The 24,673-nt window shown below is 41.3% G+C and overlaps 5 protein-coding genes and 1 non-coding gene across 9 annotated transcripts; 3 read left to right on the forward strand and 3 right to left on the reverse strand.

Annotated features, from left to right (window-relative positions):
- The first annotated feature begins 156 nt into the window (after positions 1–156).
- Positions 157–228, forward strand: TRNAD-GUC (transfer RNA aspartic acid (anticodon GUC)). Its single transcript has one exon. It is a non-coding gene; the product is annotated as a tRNA-Asp (tRNA).
- Positions 229–272: 44 nt separating this feature from the next.
- Positions 273–3,103, forward strand: LOC135608514 (uncharacterized). The gene is made up of 7 exons (XM_065101478.1): positions 273–430; positions 512–608; positions 697–835; positions 923–1,005; positions 2,326–2,460; positions 2,548–2,652; positions 2,795–3,103. Exons 1-7 carry the CDS (start codon positions 342–344, stop codon positions 2,927–2,929), a joined length of 783 nt encoding a protein of 260 aa, XP_064957550.1. The 5' UTR covers positions 273–341; the 3' UTR covers positions 2,930–3,103.
- A 5,571-nt stretch (positions 3,104–8,674) lies between these two features.
- Positions 8,675–14,023, forward strand: LOC103980060 (uncharacterized). Of its 3 annotated transcripts, XM_065101481.1 has the most exons (13): positions 8,675–9,324; positions 9,420–9,475; positions 9,549–9,630; positions 9,897–9,966; positions 10,113–10,193; positions 10,686–10,802; positions 11,158–11,598; positions 11,765–12,171; positions 12,415–12,514; positions 12,635–12,694; positions 12,779–12,865; positions 13,349–13,477; positions 13,599–14,023. In XM_065101481.1, exons 3-13 carry the CDS (start codon positions 9,584–9,586, stop codon positions 13,911–13,913), a joined length of 1,854 nt encoding a protein of 617 aa, XP_064957553.1. In that variant the 5' UTR covers positions 8,675–9,324; positions 9,420–9,475; positions 9,549–9,583; the 3' UTR covers positions 13,914–14,023. The 3 variants fall into 3 exon arrangements, with proteins under 3 accessions (XP_064957553.1, XP_018678735.2, XP_064957552.1); XM_018823190.2 differs by having other exon boundaries at positions 8,675–9,475; XM_065101480.1 differs by having other exon boundaries at positions 8,675–9,630.
- A 306-nt stretch (positions 14,024–14,329) lies between these two features.
- Positions 14,330–14,806, reverse strand: LOC103980059 (uncharacterized). The gene has a single exon (XM_009396342.3). It carries the CDS (start codon positions 14,804–14,806, stop codon positions 14,330–14,332), a length of 477 nt encoding a protein of 158 aa, XP_009394617.3.
- Positions 14,807–15,950: 1,144 nt separating this feature from the next.
- On the reverse strand, positions 15,951–17,418 carry LOC135608515 (protein JINGUBANG-like). The gene has a single exon (XM_065101485.1). It carries the CDS (start codon positions 17,407–17,409, stop codon positions 16,276–16,278), a length of 1,134 nt encoding a protein of 377 aa, XP_064957557.1. The 5' UTR covers positions 17,410–17,418; the 3' UTR covers positions 15,951–16,275.
- A 622-nt stretch (positions 17,419–18,040) lies between these two features.
- LOC103979793 (serine hydroxymethyltransferase, mitochondrial-like) lies at positions 18,041–24,427 on the reverse strand. 2 transcript variants are annotated; one of them, XM_065101483.1, is made up of 16 exons: positions 24,236–24,427; positions 24,111–24,161; positions 23,940–24,014; positions 23,735–23,856; positions 23,510–23,586; positions 22,717–22,841; positions 21,772–21,864; positions 21,353–21,445; positions 21,046–21,243; positions 20,809–20,913; positions 19,851–19,916; positions 19,581–19,658; positions 19,165–19,276; positions 18,971–19,081; positions 18,665–18,840; positions 18,041–18,390 (listed from the first exon to the last, which is right to left on the reverse strand). In XM_065101483.1, exons 1-15 carry the CDS (start codon positions 24,362–24,364, stop codon positions 18,692–18,694), a joined length of 1,584 nt encoding a protein of 527 aa, XP_064957555.1. In that variant the 5' UTR covers positions 24,365–24,427; the 3' UTR covers positions 18,041–18,390; positions 18,665–18,691. The 2 variants fall into 2 exon arrangements, with proteins under 2 accessions (XP_064957555.1, XP_064957554.1); XM_065101482.1 differs by having other exon boundaries at positions 18,665–18,843.
- Positions 24,428–24,673: the final 246 nt, after the last annotated feature.

Consider the following 24,673-nt stretch of genomic DNA (forward strand, 5'->3'; position numbering starts at 1 on the left):
CATAACACCTGCAGCCATAAAGATGCATCCTCTACTCTGTTTTCTGTGAGATCTCCATCAGTGGATACAATTAACATACATCCCTGCATTAGTAAAAACATGTTTATACTATTATTAGAATATAATAGATATACAAGTGACCCATAGGTCAATTGAGTCGTTGTAGTATAGTGGTGAGTATTCCCGCCTGTCACGCGGGTGACCCGGGTTCGATCCCCGGCAACGGCGGTTCAATTATTTTTGGCACACATCTAACTTTCTGGGCTGGGCTTAGCCCACTATTTCTTGTTGAACGCTGCCATGTGTTCAGGGTTCGGCATCGTTAGGGCTCAAAGCGTCCGATGGCCGACGTGAGATCAGAGACGGAGAGCAACAGCCCCTTGGACGTTGCCCCGCGCACGGCCGCCGCCTATCTCGATCCCCACTACTGGTCCGCTCACTAAATCTATCCCACTATCTGTTTTTCCATCTCGCCTCTCAGAACTCTTTGCATCGTTGCTGTTACTACAAGGGATGCGAGGTTCGCCGCCGAAGAGCACTACGAGTGGTTCAAAGATTACTCCCACTTCCAACACCTCCTCCGCCCCTTCCTCAGCCCATCCCACTCGGTTATTTCTCGTTTCGTCTCTCCTTGTGTTCCGAATCATACATGCGCCCAAAGTAATGCGTGTTTCCTTTTCCTTTTAATGTTGGTAGGTACTGGAGATTGGGTGCGGGAACTCGCGGCTCTGCGAGGAGCTGCGCAGGGATGGCGTTGCCGACATCACCTGCGTCGACATCTCCCCCGTCGCTGTCGAAAGGATGCAGAACCGCTTGCGGGACATTGGGCTTGAAGGTGCTGATTTCACCTTGATTTTGTTGTGTTTGTGGAAATGTCGATGTCGATGGCCTAATCGTTGCGGTTGGTTTTCTTGTTCTGCAGGCATCAAGGTGGTTCAGGCCGACATGCTAGACATGCCTTTTGGTGGGGAATCCTTTGATGTCGTGATCGAGAAAGGCACCATGGTAAAAGGCCTACTGTGTTCTTTCAATGTCTATTGATGTTGTGCATCTTATGGACCTCCAGATTGTATCTGGATTAGGATATCTGCTTAGCGAGCGAAACATTATTGCTCTTTTTTTTCCTGCCTGTTTAAGTGGTGGTATTTCGTACCTTAGTGAACATGCTTGCTTTGTCACTGAGATATGTTAAGTTGAGGGAGATATGTGAAAAGGTTACAACTTAAGGTTTCTAGACGTAGCATGTCTACACGCATATGTTCTGCTTTTACAATAAGTTAAATTTTCTAGTGATGGAGATCATGAATTTGCCATGCACTTGTGTGTTAGCGAGTTAACGATGGATGATTTGAAGCAATAGTGCTGTACCTGAATGCCACCAGTAGGTCATATAGTTCTTCGCAAAGAAATTTACGACCGTGAATTTTGTAGCGTCACGACAGAAACAGTTTGTGTTTTAGGTTCACTCACTATATAACCATATCTATAGGTTCTTGGTTTAAATTAATTGATGCAAAGTAGCATTATCTTTGAAGGTACTATTCAAAAGTATCCCTTGCATATGAAGTTATGACATCAACATTGGTCATAGTCTGTCACATTGCTGTACTGGGATGAGGTGATAAAAGCCTCTGTATTTCTAGCAGCAAAGGGATCAGATGGTTTTGTTTATGAAGAAAATTTATGTAAATCCTAATAGTACTGTAGCACTGGAAATTTGTTCTAAATGGAAGGTAAATTTCTTCTGTGTTACAACTGGTTATGGCCAACAATACTCACCTCAAGCATGGTATATATAAGGATACCATGATGAAGCAAATGACAGAAAATTTATGACCACATATAACTGTAAGGTTGTCCCTTTTTCATGCAGCTCTTTTAGAAGAAGAGAATTGCACTCTTTGTGAAAATATAATGGTTTTAGTGATACAAGGGCATGGTACTTTTTCACTAGTTTGAGAACTCTATTATTTTTTTAATTGGTTTTAGATCAAGAACTCTGTTGATCATTTTAAATTGTTTGGTTTTTTTATTTTCTAGCTGCACAACACTATTAATTCACTGTCACCAACAGTTGGACTGTATACAAATCTTTTATTAGGTCCATTTTTTTACCTGCTAGTTGTAGACTAGATTTGCATCTTCATCCAATTTTTTATATACTCATTTCTGGAATATTTCTATGTTCTAGCTTTGGTTTGAGCATTGCAATGAACAGTGAAAAGTTTGTATCTTCAAGATTAATTGAGTAATAAGATGGCCTATCGATTTTGTCATTGCTATCTGATGTTCCTATGGTAATTATGTGTAACATCCTTTTAAAAGGATGTATTGTTTGTGGACAGTGGTGATCCATGGAAACCCCGGCCTGCAACGGTAGATAAGGTGATGAAAATGCTTCAAGGTGTTCACAAGGTTCTGAAACCAGAAGGCACTTTTATTTCAATCTCATTTGGACAGGTAATGGACCGAACAGCACATTCTCTTGTGATTGTGCATTTCCCTTTTGCCTTTTCTCATATTGCTTGGCTCTGCAACTCCTTGCAGCCACACTTCAGACGGCCACTATTTGAAGGCCAAGGTTTTACCTGGTCTGTTGATTGGAAAACCTTTGGGGAAGGATTCCATTATTTTTTCTATACTCTTAAGAAGGTTTGTTAACACAATGATGCATCTTCTTTTTCATACATCTAAAGCTTGCTTTAGCTCTCTTCTCTATCTAAACAACATTTACCTCAAACATGAGGTCTCGCATGTTGCTTCCCATGATATTATTAGTTTCTTTATTTTCCAGGGAAGGAGGATGTCAGACAACAAGGAGTGTGGAAGTGAGAGACCAAGTATGCCATCTATTAGTTTGTTACACGAAGAGCTGGAAGATGAGAATTATATATTTCGAACCACAATATGCGAGGAGCTAGAAACATAGGCTACTTTTTTTTTTATTGTGGGAAAAACATAGGCTTCTTTGTTCACAAATTGAAAGATAGTTTAAGTGGCTATCGAAATGTGACTTAGCAGAACTGAAATTTAGTCTGCAGACTGTATGAATGGGGAAGATACTAATCCAAATATCACCCAAAGCATTCGAGGAGCTGTGCTAGATTGAAGTATCTCTTCACGATGATTCATAATAGGGCATATTATGTCATGCAATTTTAATTTTAATTTTTTTTTCTGTTGATATCCTTTTATCATGTGTTATATATCTATTCCTTCTTTGTTCTTACATGCTGGCTGAACTGATGGCCAAACTATAGATTGGAGGAGGGCTTGTTGCTGGCCATGGCGTCCCCCATTGCCTGTCTTCCATATCATCAAAACAAAGACACACAAATCCATAGACATCTGTGGAATCTCTACCTTCCCTTCAAGTCACTGCCTGCCAACGCCAGCTTCTTCCTCACCATTCTCCTTGTTCTTTGTGATCAAAAACTCTCTTTGGTGATTGGACAAGTCGGTGTGCATTATTGAAGCAAGTATACTGTTAGCTCGGCCAACCGACTAAACCTTCTCCTTGTCCTGTTGCATGACGCAGAAGCTTTAATTTGCTGGATCAATATAAAGTAACACATACTGGTATTAAATCGATCCAACCAATGCACTGACTTCTTGTTTCAGGAACAAACATCGATGACTGTTTGGAAGACCAGAAATGTGAGCTCTCTTCATGGAAAATGTGCGCTCTGTTGATTCTCGCTGAGGTAACTTTTTTATCTTCCTTTTTTTTTTTTTGGACTTTACGAGCACACTCCTTCCTCGGACCCATCCAACTTGAAATTTGGATCTGGTCTGCGTACTTCACAGAAAAGCTTGCTTATTGTTCTTTCCCTTGGATTCTTCTCTATTGTCCATGATCTTCTGCCAACCCCAGAGACATGCAATATGTTCATCACAGCCACTGCATCGAGAACCAAGTAAAATTTTGTTTTGATATGTATACAATATGCACATGTGGAAGACAAGACATTGACGTCTCAACCATCCTTCTCCTTCCTTCCTCTATTTCTTCGATGCCTCTTCCTCCATCCTTACTTGCTCCTCTCTCTACTAACATGTCGTACCTTCTCTTCCTGCAGAAACATGCTATGAAGTCAACGAAGGAGCTCGCTGGGTGAGAGTGTGATGTTGGAATGGCTCAATCAGATTTGATCATATTTTAGTTTTAGATGTTTGATCTGATTGAGCCGTGCCAATATCACTCTTTACTTGGTTTGTTTATCCTCTTAGATATTCACGTAGAATAGATTTGAGAGGTATATGTTATTCGTCTTTTTCGATATCCATATGATAATTTTGAAAGGTATGTGTTGAGCCTTGACTTAGTGAGATTGAGTTTCATATATATATATATATATATATATATATATATATATATATATATATATATATATATATGTTTTAAAAAAAATTTAAATTATTTTTTCTGTATGTTAGATATTTTATCTGATTGTATATGCATAAAATCTCTATTTTCATTTGATAGTTCTCACATTCTTCTTGTTTTTATTCTATAATAATTTAAATTTAAAATATATTTATTTGAAGTTTGTAATTTATTATTTTCTTTTATGCTTTTTTCCTTGATGATTGCCTGTGTTTCTTTTTTTACCTCTCTATTTAGAGACTAGAACGCCCTTCCCTGTGATGAACGATCAGGATCTGCTCGAGCTATAGGTTGGACGGTCGGATTGGGCTCGGGTGGGCTTGCATCACCATACGGGTGAGATAACGAGATGCGATGGAATTGGAACTTTGCAATTTGAAGTAGAGATGGAGAGGATCCTCCACCCTGCAATATCGCCGAGGGATGTATAGGCCTCGTCGCCGATCGTGAGGACCCGTCCCATCATGTCGTCGGTAATCATTAGAGTTTCGTCTGTTCGATCATCTCAAGTCTTGGTTCCTCGATGGATCTTTTTTCCCGTCTTTTCTCGATTTTGAAGAACCGAAATGACCTGGACAAAATTACCTAATTCGATGTGTGGTTTCTTGAAACCTCGAATTGCTCTAGTTGATGGCATGATATATATGGGAGGAGCGCTTGTGGGGGAAGTGATAGAATTTCCTGCAGGTGAGAGGCTGAGTACCGCATGCGACGACCTGTTTATCCATCAACACGCTAGGATACGGGTGATTTTTTGAGTTTGCATCGGCAATCTGCCGAGGCGATCTTTTTCCTTGAATTTTTGTGCTTAAGATGATGGTATCATATTGATGCTTCTTCATTTGTTCGTTTTAGGGCTTAGCGTCATGTTAAATACCTGTCGTTGGACTGTAAATGTAATTGCCAATGGAACTACTTTTCATCAATGCAAGATTTTGTGAGACTAAAGGTCTTGATCGAGTAAATCGTAATTTTCAAACAGGGTTGTGTTCGTATATTTTATAAGTTTGTTTACACATTGTAGAAACATGATGACTTGCAAAGTTTTAGTTTAAGAGATTATTGCAAGTAGAAAGGTTGATTTTTTTTTTCCTTTCAGGTATAGCTGATTGCTAATGCATTATGCACCAAGGAATATTTGAAAGAAGTCTTCTTATCATTCATTTACTTCTTCCTCATGTCTGTATCTTAATTTCTCTTCATTTATCTTACCCTTTTTTTGTAATAGCCATGCTTGGAAAGAAATGATGCCTATGGAATAGTACTAGAAAAACCGGCACTGTCATAATATATCAGAGATCTACAAGATCAAATTAACTCACTGATCTTGTCTCCTGTGTGGAAAACAGATGGTGGTGCTATCAAGTTATACTGGTTCTTTGATTTCAGGCTATAGATGTTTATAAGGACTAAAGATCCGCCTGGTTTGTACTCAGGTGTCAAAATCGACCCAGCTATGTAGCATTTTCATCTAAATATAAATTTGGTAAATACAGTAGCAACCTGAAAAAATCCCTTAAATTCTGCCATATTTTCTTTGAGTTTAAATTTTTTTTTTTTACAAAGGTAAGTGATGAAGGCGAGATTCAAGTCCAAGATCTTGCAAAAAACTATCAAGGTATTTCTCAGTTGAGCTAGTTGACATCATCAAAAAATGCATAAAAAATAATCATATTTTTCATGAACAATGCATGGAAATGAGCAATAATCGAATTCAATTTCTACATATTAAGTAATAGAACATGAACAGTGCCACATCTTGATTTACCGTCTTGTTCAAAGTCAATTCTGCAGCATCCTAGAAAATTTTCATTCCAATAGAAAAATGATGAGATTATGTAGTCTGATGTAATTCACTATTTTCTGTTCTTATCATTTAACCATGAATTCTTTGGTGTCAAATTGAGAAGAATGAATAAGTGTCCTGATAATGCAGCTGAGTGCGATGGTCATACTTTGATTTTTCACTACCTGATCCATGTGTTTTTCTATTTTCTGAGATTGAATAAATGTGGATTGTTATTTTATCCAGATCCCTCAGGACCCGACCTGATCCAACACCTGTCTCTTGCAAGCTGCTTGAGCCTTGAAACTATATGTAAATAGTAAGAAGTAAAAAAACTTATTGTGGTCTATCTGTTGAAAGCATTCGCCAATATCTCACTCATGAAAACTTTAAAGACTCAATTATGGGTATTTTGGTCACTGTGCTGAGAATCTTCACTCTGCAGCTAATTTGTTTACCAATTCATGCATGCTAGATATCGTCTTTAACTGCACATGTATACAAATTCTAAAATGACTTTGTAGAACAAGAACAGAAACTGATAGCATTTCTGTTGCAGTATTTCCCCTCATTTAAAGCTGATGAGACCAGTTATTTGACATTCAAGTGATTCTACTCTCATAATCTCTAGGCAGCTAGATTGTTTTACCACTGCAGAAAGTTGCTCCGGTGCACTTGTGTATTGTGTGCAGTAACATAAAGTCAAGTCTTTTTTGAACTTTAAACATTGTAGAATCTTATCTTCCTTTGATGTGGTGTCATCTCTTCTTATGGAAGTCATTGGAGCTCACTTTTATGGTTCAAAGGATGAACTCATTTGCAGATTCCTTCTTTAAGTCATGTGCAGAGAACATTAGGAGTGAACATAAGGTGGCTGCTTTATTGGGCTATTAGTAATTTCATGGCTTTTAATTGAGTTGGATATTTTCATGAGTCCTTTTTCACATTCTTGGCCATCAATTAGGGACACATATTAGTCGCTGAAGCATGAACTCTCCAACATAAAGCAGATAAACTTGTTCATCATTATATGCTGAAAGAGGTGGACATGTGTCTACATGTCATACTTCCAAAAGCCATCTTATCTATTTGATATTTTCATGAGGTTTGAAAGAGAAAAAAGATTGTATAGATAATGAAAGAAAGGAAATTTGATCTTGACAGAAGCTATCTTAGTCTGTAATTGTTCTTATTTTAAGCAAAATGGCTATAATAATGTGATTCTATCTTGTAGTTGGTTTACTGTCTTCAATTTTATTATCATTCAGTAGGCACACACAAACCGATATCTTGGTATTTGCATTTGGTCTATTCTGTCTACGAAATAGTTTTATCTTTTCAAAATAGCTGAAGTCCACTGTCAGAGATGAAATGTTTGTTCATAGAACCTTATAAATGTGGAGAATGCAACCTTATTACCCTTTTAATGACCACTCTCTTACCTATTTCGATTCTGGTGATCATAGGTAAACTCTTCCATGCTCTAGTAGTTTCTTAATCTTCCCTGTTGCCCCTATGCCCTATGTATGTTCCAAAATGATTGGCTATATCGAGGAGAAACTTGTGTCTTCTATGTGAATCATTCAATCGATGGAGTTGCAGGTATCTGTTTGAATTTGTAATGTGCACAATGGAGGAGTTTGACATGGTTTTTGTTACTCCACAGGCATATTTGCAGAACAGCATTGGACTGTGATCATATCCATTTCAGGGCAGATCCAATTCATCATCAACCCACCCACCATTTTGGGCATCAGTGGCTGAGATTGACTGCAACCGACCACTGAGAGCTGCAAGACGAAGAGTATCCGAGTCCAAACTATTACGTACGACACTACTACTGTTGGGAGAAGAAGAAGCAATCTACTCCTTTTCCTGCTCCAACCAAGATTGTATACATGAAGAGCTTGATCTTATCCACTCAATTTGTCATAGATTTAGTTCGAGGAACGAAAGAACATATTGTTGTTATGCTGCTCTTATCAAATTATATGCTACAAAAGCCATTTTCCCAAAAGCTATATGAGAGCATCATTGACAATTAGCGGCGGTCTGTAATCTATGCTGTCGATCACATGGATCTACTTGTTCCCAACTCCGATGCTTGTTCAGATAAGCTGCGCTCCGACACAGATCCATCACCTACTTCGACAGTAGAAAAAGAAGCTACTTGTACAGGGCCTTGAATGCTCCACCCCTTTGACCTTTCAAGTGACTCCAAGCCATCCGTCACTCCACGATCGAAACCCTCGGTGGAAACAGCTCCAAAAGCACATGAAACCTCGAGCATGTCTGTCTTCTGATCGTATTATAACGTCGCTCATTTCCATGACGACGTTACCGATGACGACGAGAACTCATTGACGAAGATATGCTATATATTAGTTTATGATGAGTCTTCGCGGACCGGAAACCATGTAATTGTTACATCACTGTAGCAGTTGCAGTGGCTCCCACAATCCCATGTATTCTATGAACTGTGAAGATCTAAAAGCTTCTCCGAGCTGCCAAAGGCAACAGTCTTTTTGCTGCAGAGATGCACCTTCTTCTTCCTCTTTTGCAACTGTTTGTGAAAATGCCAGTGCAACGCACATTTCTTTAAGCGATGGATTCTGTGACAAGCAGTCGCTCCATGAAACTTCGTCGAGGCAGGCTATGATCCCTTTACGCCTCACCTTCTGATCTGAAGAGGCTGTGAACATTCTCTTTACAGATTGATGTACGCTGCAGTTCCCCTTCTGTTTTCACGCTACCGACACTGAGAAGCTTCACTGAGGCATGTGAAGACCTTTATGCTTCTCTTTATTCGCTCTCAAAGACTCTTTGTCTTGTAACGTCAACGTATGCATCGCTGTGTCACGCTTCATGGATGGACACCCTGTGATGCTTCGACACCCACTCTCCTGTGATAACAAAATGGAAGTTTCAGTTGTACTGATGGCGTATGAATTCTACTTTATTCAGTCACATGACGAGATGAGCTCCCACTGCAACATGCAGCTATTCCAAGGAGAAGTCTGGAAGAGACAAACTCCATTAATGGCTGTGGCATCAGGCCTTGCCTGCACGCAGCATCTGCTCTGTCCTCGACTGACACACTGACTCGACTGTTCCTAACAAGACAGCCACTCATCTGATGATGAGTCTCCGTGTGAGGATGCAGATTGTTCTTCTTCTTCTTCTTTGATTTGTTAGGACGTATAATAGTGGATATGTGTTGAGGGAACAAGAGGCTTCTGAATGCAGAGGGGCTTGTGGAGTGAGAAGCTTGGTTGAACTTATCGACGACTCATTCGTGCGAGGCATTCTCCTTCTCCGCTCGTTTAGGCTTCTTTGATGTGATTTCTTGCGTCCAATGAAGTCACTTAAATGCAGGAAGTGGAACGCTGAAGATTATTCCTGTGGAAGCAATGGGCTCTGTTGGAGAGGTCTCTGCAAGGCACAGGCGTTCTAGGAGGTAGGTTGTTGATCTCCAACCTAGCTATTTCTATCTCGCGCTTCTCTTCCTGTCTTTGGTAGCATTGCATGTGTTTGTAAATAGGCTTAAATGACAGGAGAAGGACAAGGGCAAGTTTAAATTTTGGATTCTGAATCATTTGTGCATCGTATATTTTGAGAAATTAAGATCATTCATTTCTAGATTTAATGTTGAGAAGGATGTGAAGCTGCAACCTGTGTTGGCGATGTAGAATTCTTGCTGACAGCATTCCTCTGTAATTGCAGTGATTCAGACAAGAGAATAAGGACGGACAAACTGGATGTATCGGTCAAATCATTTCATCATGTTAGGATGGTAAGAAAGTGATCACTCTAATTACTCAGTAGTTGGTAGTTACTGCAATGCAATTTGTTGGAAGTTGTTGTTTTCCTAATTGTATTCTTTCGACGATGGGGGCGAAAATGTGAAACACTAAATCCTAGATTTGATATGGTTGCAAGGATGTGGAAGAAGTCGGCCAAGCTGAGATCAAGAAAGGGCCTTCACCTAACTGTGAGGTTGAAAGCTCTCTCAAGAAAGAGGTACCATCACCTAAAGTTAAGGTTCAATAGCGACTATGGAGTGATCTTGATCACACATTGTTTTTGCATACATCACTTTCAACTTTTTGCTTGATATCGGCAATTGCTACGTGTTTCTTACCAACTGATGTCTGCCAAGACCATGAGAAAGACTATATTGCACAGGAGAGAAAGTAATTAGTGCATTGTATTTCTTCTTAAAGGGCAAAAGTCATGATGCTCATGGGTACTTCATGGAAAATATTCATCCTAAACTCTGTTGTGGTTTGCTTATATCATTCTGGAATTCTTGTGAATAACATGTTTAAGCAGTATCTAGTTAATCAACCACGAGGCCCGGTTACACTGAACTGGAAACTGTGTCATGCATCTCAAGCATTTACCAGGATATTACTTTTGTCGCAATGGTTGCTTTTTGCTGTCAGTTTTATCAATCTTTTTTTTAAAAGGTTTCTTGCACATTTAAATTACCTCCTCACTTCCTTAATGCAGATTCAACAACTTGAGAAATGCCTCAAGGATCAGTTTGTTGTGCGACAAGCTCTAGAAAAAGCGTTGCGGCACAAGAGTTCTGCCATTGATACATCGATTGATGGTTATATTCCAAAGGTAAGTTCTTTGTCTTTTTTTTTACTTATTAAATGTTTGTTTTTACTTCTTATTATCTAGTTTCCATATAGTTCACAAAAATAATGGTGTTCCATACAAAAAAAAGATGTCCCTTGATCCATAATCTTGTTGTTGCTTGATTTGAAATGTCATTATTACAACGATTAGCATAATTTGGGCCTTCCAACCAAGATGGAAGACTCATATATGATAAAAAAATGTCATATCTTTTCCTGAAACCGAATAATAACAGACAAGTTTGAAAGTTACGAGTAAGTATTCTTAACATCATTAAAATATCTTCTGCACCAACCTTGGACTTCGAATTTACTGATGTACTTTCTTGTAATGGCAGCCAACCAAGGAGCTAATAAGGGAGATTGCGATGTTAGAGTTAGAGGTTGTGCATTTGGAACAATATCTTCTATCACTCTACCGAAGAGTCTTTGAACAACGTATATCAAATGTATCTCCCACTGCTGTTGAAGATGTAAAGAAGCAGCAACTGATTTCCCAGTCAATGCCATTTCCAGAAGCCGCAACGCATGATATCCCATTCAGAAAAGCCGAATCAGCATTTCAGTCGAGTCATATTCTTCTTCCACGAAAATCAGCAAACAAGTTATGCAATGAAGCTTGTCCTGTTAATTGTCAAGAGAAGCATGGTCGTGGCATTCACCGCAGCCATTCATCACTAGTGCCACGCTCAGTATGTTCAGCTAAAGGGTCACCTTCGGCAAAGAATCTAGCTCGAGCTCTCGGGGCATGCCATACTCTACCTTTATCGTTACTTAAAGTATATGATCATACTCCCATCTTTCTTTCCTTCTTAGAAAAGAAAACTTTACATGTCTTGAACTTCTTGAGATAAACCTCCAGCTTCCTAAAAATAAATATCAATAACAAGTTCATTCTCCTATCGCAACTGCCTTCTAATCATTATCGTTTTGGTTTGTGTACAGCATGGACAAGACTTCAATTCAGCGGTAACAAGGCTGGCAGATCATCTTGGAACAACAATTGCTGATCACATTCCTGAGACACCAAACAAACTATCTGAAGACATGATCAAGTCCATGTGTGCCATCTATTGTAAACTTTCAGATGACCATGTTGGGCATCACTGTGTCGCATCTTCACCTACTTTGTCCTTCTCATCAAGGAATACATTTTCTCCCTGTTATATGAAAGAACTGCAGAGCCCTTATTGTAAAAGAGAAGCTGTCCTTGATGCATGGATGGAGAATTCTTGCTGCACTGAAAGATTAAAGGATTTCAGTGGACCTTACAGTGTGATGGTAGAGGTGTCTTCAATATGCAAGCACAGCCGAAGGTCTAGTGATCTTGATGAAATGCTGCAGAATTATAAGTGAGTCACTGCATGACTATAAGAAACGCTGCATAATTGCATTTGCTACTCTGTTTAGTTGCATAGAATACCTGTACATGCAAGTGTGGTATGCGTGCTAATGATTCATTAAGAACAGATGCATTTTTTTTCTGGAATCATATTGCTGAATCTGATTATAAGCATTTACAAGATAAAAACTCTCAGGGAATTTATCAGAAATTTTTTTTAACAAACTTGACTTGATTGGTTTTTTTATTTCAGATTGCTTGTTCAGCGATTGGAAATGGTTGATCCGAGATTGATGAGCAATGACGAAAAGATTGCTTTCTGGATTAACATACACAATGCAATTATGATGCATGTAATTCTTTTTCCCTCTCTTTGTCCATCAGCACTAAGAACTTGCCTATTTTCCTTGACATACTCCTACCTTTCTCAGTTTCAAATATGAAAGCCCTATCTCTTGATGTGATGTATGCAGGCACATCTGGAATATGGGATTCCAGGAAGCAACATAAAAAAGGCATCCTCACTAATCAAGGTAATCTACTTCAGAGGTGAATTCAAAAGGTGGCCTCTTTGAGATATTAGGTAGTAGTTCTGATCTCAATGTTATTTTTTCCAGAATACATACAATATAGGTGGTCGCATGATAAATGCAGACATAATACAGGGCTCAATACTTGGATGCCGAATGCATCCTCCTGGGCAGGTATGCCTTATGCACTTCTTCATATTGAATAATCTTCCGAAGCCATTCAGCTCCTTTAGACTTTTTTCTGATGTCTAAGCAGTTGCTCTGCATGAAAAAATTTTCATGCAAATTTTTTCAGTGCCATATCTTTATAGCATTTTTTCTTGATCTTGCTACAATCATTCTATATTCATTGTTCCCTTTTGCTGCATTGTTAATTGGTCACCTCCTCAAGCATTAAATATGGCCAAAATTTTGAAGAGAAGAAGCAAATTAAATATGTTTTTGCTCGTCGACTAGCATGAAGAATACATCCATTTCTTTCTTTTGTTTTCGAAAGAAAAGCATTCTTATCAAAAGGAAACATCTTCTTGCTTGATAATCTACTACTTGTCCCTGTTCTCTGATACCGGTTAGATTTCTTTCATGTTTGGATCAGCTGCTTCAGTTAATTTGCTGATTAATACCTCAACTGGAGCTTGATATCTAATTCACTTGTAGTGGCTACGCTTATTACTCTTCTCACAAGTAAAGATCAAAGATGGTGATGAGTGGAAAACCTATGCCATCAAGAATCCTGAACCTCTGATACGCTTTGCACTTTGTTCAGGAGGCCATTCAGATCCCGCGGTAAACTTAAAACACATTCTACTTTGTAAAACAAGTTCTTAGTGATCAGGATAAGGGAAAACCATCTTCAGGTGACAAGAATCGACACCATAATGATTGGGTTTGCTTGCTCATTCTTCAGGTTAGAGTGTACAATCCAAAGAGATTGTTCCATCAGCTGGAATCTGCAAAGATGGAGTACATCCATGCAACTGTGACCGTTCGAAAGGGATACAAGATTCTTCTGCCAAGACTCGTCGATTTCTTCGCGAAGGACTCCAATCAATCTACTCAAGAATTACTGAACATGATCAAGTGCTATCTTCCCGAGAGGTTGAGGTTGGTGATCAACGGATGCCATGAAAGCAGCTGCCGCAAGATCATCGAGTGGGTGCCTCACAACTTCTCTTTCAGGTACTTGTTGCCAAGAGAACTTGGAAATGCTCAGCTGAACTGATGCCATTCACCATGTACAGTCTTGAGGAAGAAATAGGCTTTGTGACTGATTGATGTACATAATCCAATGCAAATTGTTCTGATCGCATCAATTGATGTTCTCTTGATTTAGATTATAGAATCATAACTCATATATGAAGAGATCATAAGCTGACATTATTCCAAGGACTTGTACGAGGCTTTCAATCCTTGGTCAAACTGATCGCCTACCAGAAGACCTCGTTACGTCCGTGTCTTCCAATTCCAAGTCTTTGTGCTGCATCCATTTGGATTCGGTTGATGTGTTCGGTGGATGACGAGAACTCGGGAAGCAAATGTAGGTCCTCTCATTATTTACGGATCGAACAGAGCATGCAAGCTGTGTGAAAGATCGAGTCAAGGAGTAATCTTTGTCATCTTGGTGCCATTTCTCCGCTTCTACTCCGGAATGCCGCTAAGCCCGGGCTTGAAATCTCGTCCCTCGCCACCTCCTCTCATGGAGCTCGGCCTTCGCCTCCGCTGCCGTGGCTCCACCACCAGCCTACTACCGGATTTGGCGGCAGAAGCATCGGGGAAGTGGAAACCGCCGGAGCCCATGAGAGCCGCGCTGGCCTTCGCGACTGGCGCGACCATCTCCTCCGCGTGGAGCGGCCGCCGCAGCATGGAGACGGGGAGGAGGAAGTAGAGCTGCCCGGGCTGTCGATCGTCGTCGGCATGGGCGGGGGAGACGAAGTCGTCGAACTCCATGTCGTCGTCGTTGCAGACGAAGCAGGCCGGGTCCTTCCGGAGCACATGCGACGCCTTCACGGGCCGTGAGAGCTGCTGCAGCTTGCCGTCCTGCAGGACCAGCTTGGCGGTGGGGGAGGAGGCCGCCGCCACCACGGCCGCCGCGTCGCACGAGCTGCAGATCTCCATGGCAGGCTCCTGCTTATAGTGTCTGGGATCGGAAGGGAAGAGAAGGAAGGTTGTCGTATATACCATCACCTTCCCTTCTCAAGTGAAGGAGATGCCAACCAAGATACCATCGAGGACAGGCTGCGTCGGACAGGGAGAGGAGGAGAGGGATACAAGAATTAGATCTCACAGCGAGTTAGGAGTGGGGGGAGCAGCAGAGATAGCGAAGCATGACAATGATCCATGCATGCATGGCTGCAGTTTGGTTGGTACGACTTGATTCGGTCCGAAGGTATAAGCTCATCCAATGGGCCTATGAGATGGGTCAGTCATGTGAGGAGATCCGGGTAGGAAGCGGATCCGATTGATATGATCCTGAGACATTGCTTGTCCATTAGAAATTAGTTCTGGAGCCTACCCGAAGTGTCGTTAAGCCTCATCGAGGCCCCTACACAAGCAATCAGTTTCGGGAGATATTTTCGACTTGATCCCTCCGATGATTAAGTTAGTAGGGAAATAAGAAATAGTCCAACTGTCTCATTTGAGCATTGGAGTTAGGCTTTTATACTTAGAGCTGCTGATGGTATTAGGTCGATGGTGGGTTGGGGTACCCCTCATGTTGTCCCAGGGTTCATTAATATCGATGACTGACAAGCGCATATTTCTACGAGTGACTTCAAGGAAGAACGATAGTGAGAGAACCGTTTGTTAAGGTTGGGACCTGTTTGGGATAAGCATGAATGACCCCTTGCATTAGGTGTTCGGAAGGAAGGGAAGAGAAATTGAGCCACGTTGTTTGGAATTAATGCCTTATATTGTTGGGTGTGTGGGCCTTCTCGAAACTATGGTTTGATGAGGTGCATCAAGTTGCTCACGACAGATGACCCAAGAAAGAAAAAAAAAAGGGATGAGCCTCATTGTAGGCTGGTGTGATTCTCGCAAAGATCAAGTAAGGTAAGGATCGATACGAGAATCAAGCTTTTTCGATGCATGCTTTTTCGATGACTATCGATCGTAACGTTAAAATTAGGAAAATATTTAATCCGCACACCAAAGAATGTTAATTATATAAACAAATCAATTGATCAATTGAGCATTTTGATAGAATGATATTTCTTCAAAATCAAGATCTGCTGATGACATTATTCCCAGCAAAGCAAAGCTGATTATTTTGCAATAAAATGTTCTCTCTTTTTTTTTTATTTTTTTTTCTTTTAAAAAAAATGATATTAAAAATAATAAATACACGAGAATATAAAAAATGGGAATTTTTTTTTTATCTTGAGGCCCTCAAACGCTCAGGTATTGTATTCACAGTGCATTGTACGCATCACCATCCTGTGCTTGCACGAAAATTGATGGCCACGTGCACGTGATGGAGCTTTGACTTTGCGGCAGACATGGCTCATGGTGGTCGTGAGCGTGTCACGTTCTGACACGGCCGCTCATACTTGCGAGCCGCAGCCATCGCCGCCGCTTCCGTTGCTCGCCTAGCACGCCTTCGAGTCGCCGGGTCCCACCGGCACGAGCTGTGGCCCCCTCAGCAGCGCCTCCGGTGCCTGCTCGGACACGCGCCACAGCTTCACGGACTTGTCTAGGCTGCCGCTGTACACGGTCCACCTCGTGGCGCCGCTGCCGCCGTCCTCATCCCCGCCGGCGTCCGGTGCTATCGCGAGGCACTTGACGGGCCCGGCATGGCCGCTGAGCACCGAGAGGCAGGTGTGCACCGCGCCCTCGCGGCGCCACACGCAGATGGTAGTGTCGGCGGAGCCGCTCAGCAGGAGGTTACCGGAAGCCACGAGGCACAACACCGCCATCTTGTGGCTCTGGAGCACCCCACCGTGTACCAGATGCTGCTCCCCCTCCCAGAAGTTGATCAGCCCGTCGGAAGAGCCGCAGTAGACGACGGGCGCCGTGGGGCTGATCGCGAGTGAGGTCACCGCCCACTCCTGCTTGAGGAGCGTCTGCACCGGCGCGTGCTTGGTACCCTTCCCGTGCAGCTCCCGCCGCCACACCTTGACGGTGCCGTCGGCCGAGCCGGTAAAGACGAGCCCGCTGACGGCGGCCACGATCGAGTTGATGGTGTCGTCGTGGGCGACGACGGACTCGAGGCACCTGGAGTCGGAGATCCGCCAGATCTTGAAGGTCCTGTCCCAGGAGCCGGAGTAGAGCAGCCCCTGCTCCTCGTTGAGGCTGAGGCAAGAGATGGCATCGGAGTGGCGGATCCACAGGGCACTGCTGTGGCGCCTGGCCTCCACGTAGTTGGAAGGGTTGAGCGAGCTCCAGAGGATGTCCTTGAGCCTGGGGAGGTTCCCAATCCTCTTGTACACGGTGGCGTCCTTGGGGGACACCTTCCACGCCCGGATCTTGCCGTCCTGGTGGCCGGTGAAGACGCGGTCTGCCGCGACGACAATGGCCTTCACGAACCCGCTGCTGGACTTGAACTCCGCGAAGTCCTGCTGGTTCTTCCAAACGCGGATGTTCTTGCTGTCGAAGCCCCCGTAGAGGAGGCAGCCGGTGGCTGCGAGCGAGTGGATGTTACCCTTCTCGAGCACCAGGGACCCGGCGGGCGCGGTGCTGGGAAGCTCGGCGTCGTACGGGGAATGCTCACGGCTCACGGCCATCGGGTGGTCAGAGTAGAACCCGGGGTTGGCTGTGGCCGAAGAGCTGCTTCACCGCACGAAGTCGTCGTCGTCGTCGTCGTCCGCCAACCACTGTGGATGAGCTTCGCGTAATAAGAAGAAGGGGATGGAAACGAAGAAGATATAGGGAGAACCGGAAGAGAGGACATGGGCGAGCAGGAGTCGAAAGGAGTCCAGGTTGGAGAAGGTGGACGGGGTGTACACGCCAAATACAGGAGATGGAGGGTCGCGAGAGCGAGAGGACTGCGGGAAGATGACGGACGCGTGTAGGGACGAGAGGGCGTTACGGGAGGGAAGATCGCGGGGGACGCGCGCGGCCGTGAGGAGCGCAACGGAACGGGACGAGTCGAAGCCTGGCGTCGTCGTCCCATCTTTTCACGGCGGCCGCCATCGAGCCCGTTTCGGCCCACCGCGAGCTGCGGGGACGAAACAACACGAGACGGCGCCAAGCGTCCCAGCACGAATCTTGATGCCGCCTGCTGTGCTAATGTTCCCCGCGTGAATCTTAAAGCACGATGTCACTGTCATGATTTCCCACTTCTCTGCGTGCAAAGCAAACAACACAGCATCACATTAGACCACCATATGCTCTGTTTCAAGGCAAGCCAAAAGATCAGCAAAACTCTCAAACATGTCTTCCACCTTGTTAAGGGTGTTCTAACCTTACCAACATTACGTCACCAGTTTCAGTGGTTCCAGATTGCCAATTCAACTGCTCAGGAACTCTACTGATTGAATTATTGGAAATTCTACTAATTTTACAATATGACTACTAATGTATAATATGCTACCTGATCGCGTCGAGGCTGCATAGCAATTGTACATCAGAAGTAATAGTCAAGTCAAGGCTTCACTTTCTTAAATGGCTGTAAATTTGCTCTTCTCGTGCATTTCAGATACAAATGACATCATAAATAACCATTTTGTTGTGATGAGCCCGCTGAACAACACAGCTTCTGCTTGCTGCATAGAAAACAAATTCAACTTCAGTTTCTGATCAGTCTATTTCTTACAAGTACGCTTTTAGATAGCAGAAGTCTTGTGTCATAGTTTGTAAGATCATGGGTTTAGATAGTGAGGTCATGGTTAGCAGGATTCACCTTCACCGAAGATGACAAGTATGAAGGCTTAGAGAGGGGGGTAGAAGAAAAAAGAAAGTTGATCACCATCACCCAAAATGAGAAATATACATTTGAGCTGCCACTTAATCATTTAAATCTATTTTAGATAAGCATACCTTGTATTTGCAGCCTCAGCTTCATCTTCAGTTTCTATATTTCATTGTTTCCTTGTCAAATCCAATTGTTGGGAATTGCTTTGCATATTCCTCCACCTCATAGCGGAGCTTTGTAATCTCAGATTGAATATTTGCATTTGTTTGAATGGTGGCTAGGAAATCCTTCAGCTTGGATCCTTCTGATATGCATTTGAAGAAAAAAGAAAAATAGAACAAATACTTTAGTAGATTTGTGAACATTGTCATGCAATAATACATAAGATGAAGAGATAAAGTAAGGGATAAAAGAAGACAAACAAATAGAACCTTTGGTTTCAGACTTGATCTTCAGTGCCAATTTGACAGCAGTGTCAAAAAAGTCGGCAACTTTAGCGAAATCTTCTTCAACAAATCCTCTTGATGTGAGGGCCGGGGTTCCTGAATTAGCAGAAAATGGTGTGTAAGACAAAACTTGATCTGATAAGCATTACTGAAAATTAACTGACATCAAAAGCATGTACCCATTCTGATGCCTCCAGGAACCATGGCAGATACATCACCAGGTACTGTATTTTTGTTAGCTGCAATGTGAACTAATTCCAGCACCTTTTCAACTCTAGACCCATCGATTCCCTGTAAATGGACTCAGACGTTTAAGATGGAATCCTATCATGTAAAAGAGTTTATGTCGGCAAATATATAAAATAGTTAGAAGCTCATATGTCCCCTGTTATCTATATACTACCACTAACGAGGCACAGTTTGAAGAAATCTAAATAAACCATGATTTTAGGATTATGTCATCTACATGGTTTACCATTCAAAACTAGACAAAGAACATTGAAACAAGTCCATTTACTCACTGACATACCCGATGATAGTTTCTATATATGCTGAAAAATTGCACTAAATAGACATATCTTTGTGTTCATCTTACCTTGTTCTTAAGATTCACCAAGACTAAATGGTTCTCTGTTCCACCGGAAACAAGCTCATAGCCTTTCTCGACCAAGCACTGCAATACATACAAACTTTTAGTATTATAGTCTGTTAGAGCAGAGCAGTTTGCTTGATAGGTAAGGTTAAAACAAAGCTTAATCATACATGAGCAGACTTAGCATAAAGCAATAGCCAGTACATTAGCATTCAATACAGATCTATACATGAAAATGACAAAAAGAAGAACAAAGCTAGCACACAACCATACCTGAGCAAATTTTGCACAATTACTTAGTACTTGCTCTTGATATGCCTTGTATTCTGGGGTGGTGGCCTGCACTTCCGCGAATGGAAAAGAATTTCAGACTACATGTCATGACAAATTGTAAAAGACTAACAAGCCAGCAGCAAGTTTAACGGCAGATTTGATGATTCATGTTGTTTTAGTCTCCAGGCTTAGATGCCACAAACTCATGCTCCTCAAAACAGAAGCTGAATTTGCACACTTACCAGCTCCTAATTGGCCTTTGGTGTATGATAAGAAGCCCAAAGTTTGCCTAAGTTATCTTGGCCATAATATGGCATCCATAGCTAGTTATATGGTATATTGTTAAAGAAACAAAAATCTTGTACTGATTGGAATTGATTGCTAAGTCTATGAGCAAGTCCAATGATTAATTGATCATATCTTATCCAACTAAATTGATATTGCTGATTCCTCTTTCGGTCTTTTAGGGCCCGTTTGGATGAAGAGAAGTACGGAGAAGAGAATTGACTAGAGAGAAGTAGCTCCTGAAAGCGTTTTTGCTTCACTGTAAAATTGAAGAGATCTGAAGAGTGGATAGAGGGACATTCAGATATGATTTTTGTTGGTTTCCCTTACATTTATTGGCAGAGACGTGACAAGTTTCTGAAACAACCATAGACGAATTTGTAAACTACCTCATAGAACGCCCTTTTCCTTCTCTTGATTAACCAAATCAAACAAGGGACAGATTGTATTTCCTCTTCTTTCACTAATCCACATTCAAACAGAGGAAGAAAAAGTATGATTCTCTTCTCCTTTTTTCTTGTATTATCGCCTAACTCTTCACTATTTTTTCTCTTTCACTTCTCTTCATAAATTATTATCCAAACAGAGCCTTAGTCTCCATTAATCTTCATTGAGTTCACTAACTTTTCACCAACCAGAAAAAAAGAAGAAAATGGTTTTGGATGATGCATGCCTGCTTTAGCGCAACAGCTAATCCAGTGATTATGTGGTTGTGAGGACCACCTTGAAGTCCAGGGAAGACTGCTGCATTGATCTTCTCTTCAAAGTCATGCATAACCTAACATTAGAAATTTCAACTCTAGTTATTCCAATACTATATTAAGAGCACATGTACTTTTATTTTTGTTTATCCATTGCAATAAGTTGTGAAGGAACAGCTTGGAAGATATTGGAACTTTCTTCAATTCACCTCTTTCCCTTGTTTATTGATCTGTTTCACTCCTTTCCTGAAAAATATCATGGCTCCACGTGGTCCACGAAGCAAATTGTGAGTTGTAGTTGTGACAACATCCGCATACTCAAATGGAGATGGAATAACACCAGCGGAAACAAGTCCACTAGTGTGTGCCATATCTGCCAGAAGGATAGCTTTGTGCTTGTCACATACCTGTTGATACCTAAAAATGAGACACTCTATGCAATAATACCCACGGAAGTTAAAACTCTTGATGAATATATAATTTTCAGCTGACAAAAGTGCCTAGATAAGAGTCTACCTTCCGAATTCGTGCATAGTCATAAAGGCGAGCATATGCACTAGCTCCAGCAACTATTAATTTTGGCCTGAAGAGTGTAGCGCTTTTCTCCAGCTGTAGAGAACTTTAGATCAGCTAGAGTATGGGCATGAGCATCTCGTGCAATATAAATCAATAAAAGAAGCTGAGACTTAATGTGCGTGAACAGGGTAACTTGAGAATTGAAGTCCTTAATGTTATTCTATTGACATCAAAATTTTGGATATTGGAAATATGCATATGAACTTCTGCAAATGATTTTCTCAATTCTAAAAGTCTTTACATAATGGTATATAGGATGCATGAAAAGTTCATATGATTTGCAGCAACACAAGTATGGTTGATAGCAAAATGGGGGTAAAGTAAGTAGAACATTCAAATAATAAAAATATAGCAGCCACCTGATCATAATCAATGTATCCAGTACTCTCATTCAGCCTATAAGGCATTGTCTCAAAAAATATGGAGACCGCAGATATTTTCTTGGTATCAGTCTGCAGAAATAAGACAGGTAACAGGACCATAAGATTTTGAATTTAGATACCAACATCAGAGTAAATCAAATACTAGATCATAAAATTTCACTAGAAAGCACTAGAAGCCCACAAGCAACATTGCACCTATGATTGAAAAAGAAAGTAAACCTGAAAATTTTCAATGATACCAGTATAACACAACTTAAAAAGTTTTTAAACTGATGACATGGGCACCAAGATTGCGACCAATTGCATCATAAATTTACTGGAAGCTCTGGTAGTATATGTCATGAACCAAAGGTGCTATAGTGATCAAGTACACATACAGGGGAAATAAGCTTATGCCTCAGTGTCAAGGTGTCTTTTCAAAGACCATTTCACATAACAAGCCTCTGTACATTGATCTAGTGCATGTGCAATCTTAGTGCCAATACCTTGTTCCTTATCCATTCTTCCTAGTTCTTTGTTAGATAAGAGTTACCAGGCTATGTGCTGGATTATTGAACGAGATAACATAGAGTTGCATTTATCAGTGACAACATTCAACAAATCATGTTTATGATTGGGACAAAATTGAGGTACACAATAGTGAATACAGTTCCACTATACAAAATAAAGCACACAGGAAAATAGTTGATGTACCACTTCATTTATATCAATCTAAAACCTACATTCATTCTCCTACTGTCCTACAATAAGATCGATATGAATACACTTGACTTTAGAAACTAAGAATCTACAGAATTGAACATATGCTTGCAATAAACAGTCAATTCATCGCCTGATGACACAACAAAACAAAATGAACTTCACTTGTATCAGGGAACATTAGATAATCAAACAAAAAGAGAACTTTAACATAGCACTCACCTGGTAACCATGAGAAAGATGTCCACCATGAGGCAGATCAAGTGCCATTATTCTCTCATGTGGCTTCAAGAGTGCAGTATATACTTGAAAATTAGCAAGTGACCCAGACAAAGACTGCACATTTACTGCAGGAACCATCGGAACAATTTAGATGTAACATTTTATATAACATTTAATGCAAGAACCATTTTGTAAAGGCAATACCACCCATACATCCTAATATACCACTGGGATGCTAGGCATCTCTCTATATGAAAATCAACATAAGGAAAAAAAATCAAAGGTTTTAGATATAGACTTAAACCCGCTGTTGCTTCAAATTAATTGTTTTTTCAGTAAAAGGATTACTTATATCAATACTTTAGGAACCAACTTTTGGCGAGTTGTATTAACCTTCAATCATCAAGTTCATTTGGTGGTGATTGCCATATTTGATTCATTATTTTATTATGCTTGATTTGCTTTGGAGATGTAACCAGACAACACAACTATGAGATATGAAATTTCACCTCATAATCATAACTAACAACAAAGAATCGGGACAAAAATCAAGCACATATGATGAAGCAACTGCATGGAGTAATTCACATGAGAACAAGATACAGAACTGCACAAAGCATGGGTCTAGAATTAATTCTATAATCCCAAAGTCAACAATGCTTTACCAGGCCATGGTGTAGAGAAGAATGATATTAAAACATCAGCTATCGCCAACCACATAAGAAGGAACAAACATCGAATACTGGGTTCTTTTATCTTCACCAAAATAGCCAAAGAGTGATGCTCATGTTACCTCCCCATTTTGCAGGATCCAAACGAAAAGCTTCAAGCGCACGCTTTTGACACAATGATTCTGCCATGTCCATATATCTGCAGCAAGACAGGAAGGATGATTCTCATCAGAAGGGACCTCATACTCAAAAGACAAAAGGATTCACAAAAACTTGGCATTTTGGTTTCATAGACACATCCATCGAACACACAATATTCTTCACAGGAACAAGTAACCCAATCATACTCGTTTCCTCCATAGTATCTTGCACCAGGGCACCCCTCACTGTTTTTTAAAGACATGATGGAGCCTACTGCTTGCATCACCGACAACGACGTGAAATTCTCCGAAGGTATAAGCTCAAGTCCCTTCCATCACATTAAGGAAAAATTTCCCAATGAGACTCGATTTCATCTCAGAAGATTCGGCGAAACGAGAAGGTAGTACCTACCTTCCATTGCCTCGCCTTTTCAAGCTCGACGATATCCGCAATCTCCGGATCGACGACCTCCAACGGAGCGTTCAGCTGCTTCGGCCAGATAAAGGATAAAAAAGATGACTTTTGAACCAAGAAACACAAAATTGCCGCTCAAACTATTCGATAACAGAAGAATTTACACACCGTGACGCGAGATTTCTCCTTCTCGTAGACGGCTTCACTTCGTAGGGAAGACTGAAATGAAAAGAACAAGCAAAAACGTCAAATCCGACCGTCCCTCCGTCCCAAGAAGAACAAGAGGCGGCAACCTTTTTGCCTTCCTGCAGATTTTGGAAGGATTGGCTGGAGAAGGGACCATGTAGTAAGTAGAGAGAGCTCCGCAGGAAAGGCTGCGTCTTCGCAGAGGAGGAAGAGAGCCTACGGAGCGCCGACGCCATTGCCCTTGCTCTCGCTCGCTTGCTCGCTCGTCAACGGAGGAATACGCAGAGGGGAGGCGAGAACCAAAGATAATTAATTATAGCTAAAATATTGAGATAATAAGTAACTTTTCATATAAACCCTTCGAATTTTTTGAATTGTCTATTGACCCCTCGAGGATATAACATACATTCTCTTTTTTCATTGGACCTTTGGAGAGTATTTTACTGGTTCCACAATTTATGTGTGCATTCAAGAGAATCCATTTGGAATTATTATATTAGAAAATAAATATATAATTCGATGAATCTAGTGTAAAACTAATTTAT

This window comes from Musa acuminata, chromosome BXJ2-3 (genome assembly GCF_036884655.1).
Source record: "Musa acuminata AAA Group cultivar baxijiao chromosome BXJ2-3, Cavendish_Baxijiao_AAA, whole genome shotgun sequence".
NCBI classification, from domain to species: domain Eukaryota; kingdom Viridiplantae; phylum Streptophyta; class Magnoliopsida; order Zingiberales; family Musaceae; genus Musa; species Musa acuminata.

What these genes read in the sequence shown, in the direction of transcription:
- LOC135608514 (XM_065101478.1), top strand. Translation starts at nt 342, where the DNA reads ATGGCCGACGTGAGATCAGAGACGGAGAGCAACAGCCCCTTGGACGTT. An exon ending in TATCTCGATCCCCACTACTG is followed by an intron (nt 431 to 511) that starts GTCCGCTCACTA and finishes TGTTACTACAAG; the next exon opens with GGATGCGAGGTTCGCCGCCG. An exon ending in GCGGGACATTGGGCTTGAAG is followed by an intron (nt 836 to 922) that starts GTGCTGATTTCA and finishes CTTGTTCTGCAG; the next exon opens with GCATCAAGGTGGTTCAGGCC.
- LOC103980060 (XM_065101480.1), top strand. Translation starts at nt 9,584, where the DNA reads ATGGGCTCTGTTGGAGAGGTCTCTGCAAGGCACAGGCGTTCTAGGAG. An exon ending in AGGCATCCTCACTAATCAAG is followed by an intron (nt 12,695 to 12,778) that starts GTAATCTACTTC and finishes TATTTTTTCCAG; the next exon opens with AATACATACAATATAGGTGG. An exon ending in GAATGCATCCTCCTGGGCAG is followed by an intron (nt 12,866 to 13,348) that starts GTATGCCTTATG and finishes ATTCACTTGTAG; the next exon opens with TGGCTACGCTTATTACTCTT.
- LOC103980059 (XM_009396342.3), bottom strand. Translation starts at nt 14,806, where the DNA reads ATGGAGATCTGCAGCTCGTGCGACGCGGCGGCCGTGGTGGCGGCGGCC.
- LOC135608515 (XM_065101485.1), bottom strand. Translation starts at nt 17,409, where the DNA reads ATGGCCGTGAGCCGTGAGCATTCCCCGTACGACGCCGAGCTTCCCAGC.
- LOC103979793 (XM_065101482.1), bottom strand. Translation starts at nt 24,364, where the DNA reads ATGGCGTCGGCGCTCCGTAGGCTCTCTTCCTCCTCTGCGAAGACGCAG. An exon ending in AGATACTATGGAGGAAACGA is followed by an intron (nt 23,587 to 23,734) that starts GTATGATTGGGT and finishes GTCTTGCTGCAG; the next exon opens with ATATATGGACATGGCAGAAT. An exon ending in TCAATAAACAAGGGAAAGAG is followed by an intron (nt 20,914 to 21,045) that starts GTGAATTGAAGA and finishes TTCTAATGTTAG; the next exon opens with GTTATGCATGACTTTGAAGA.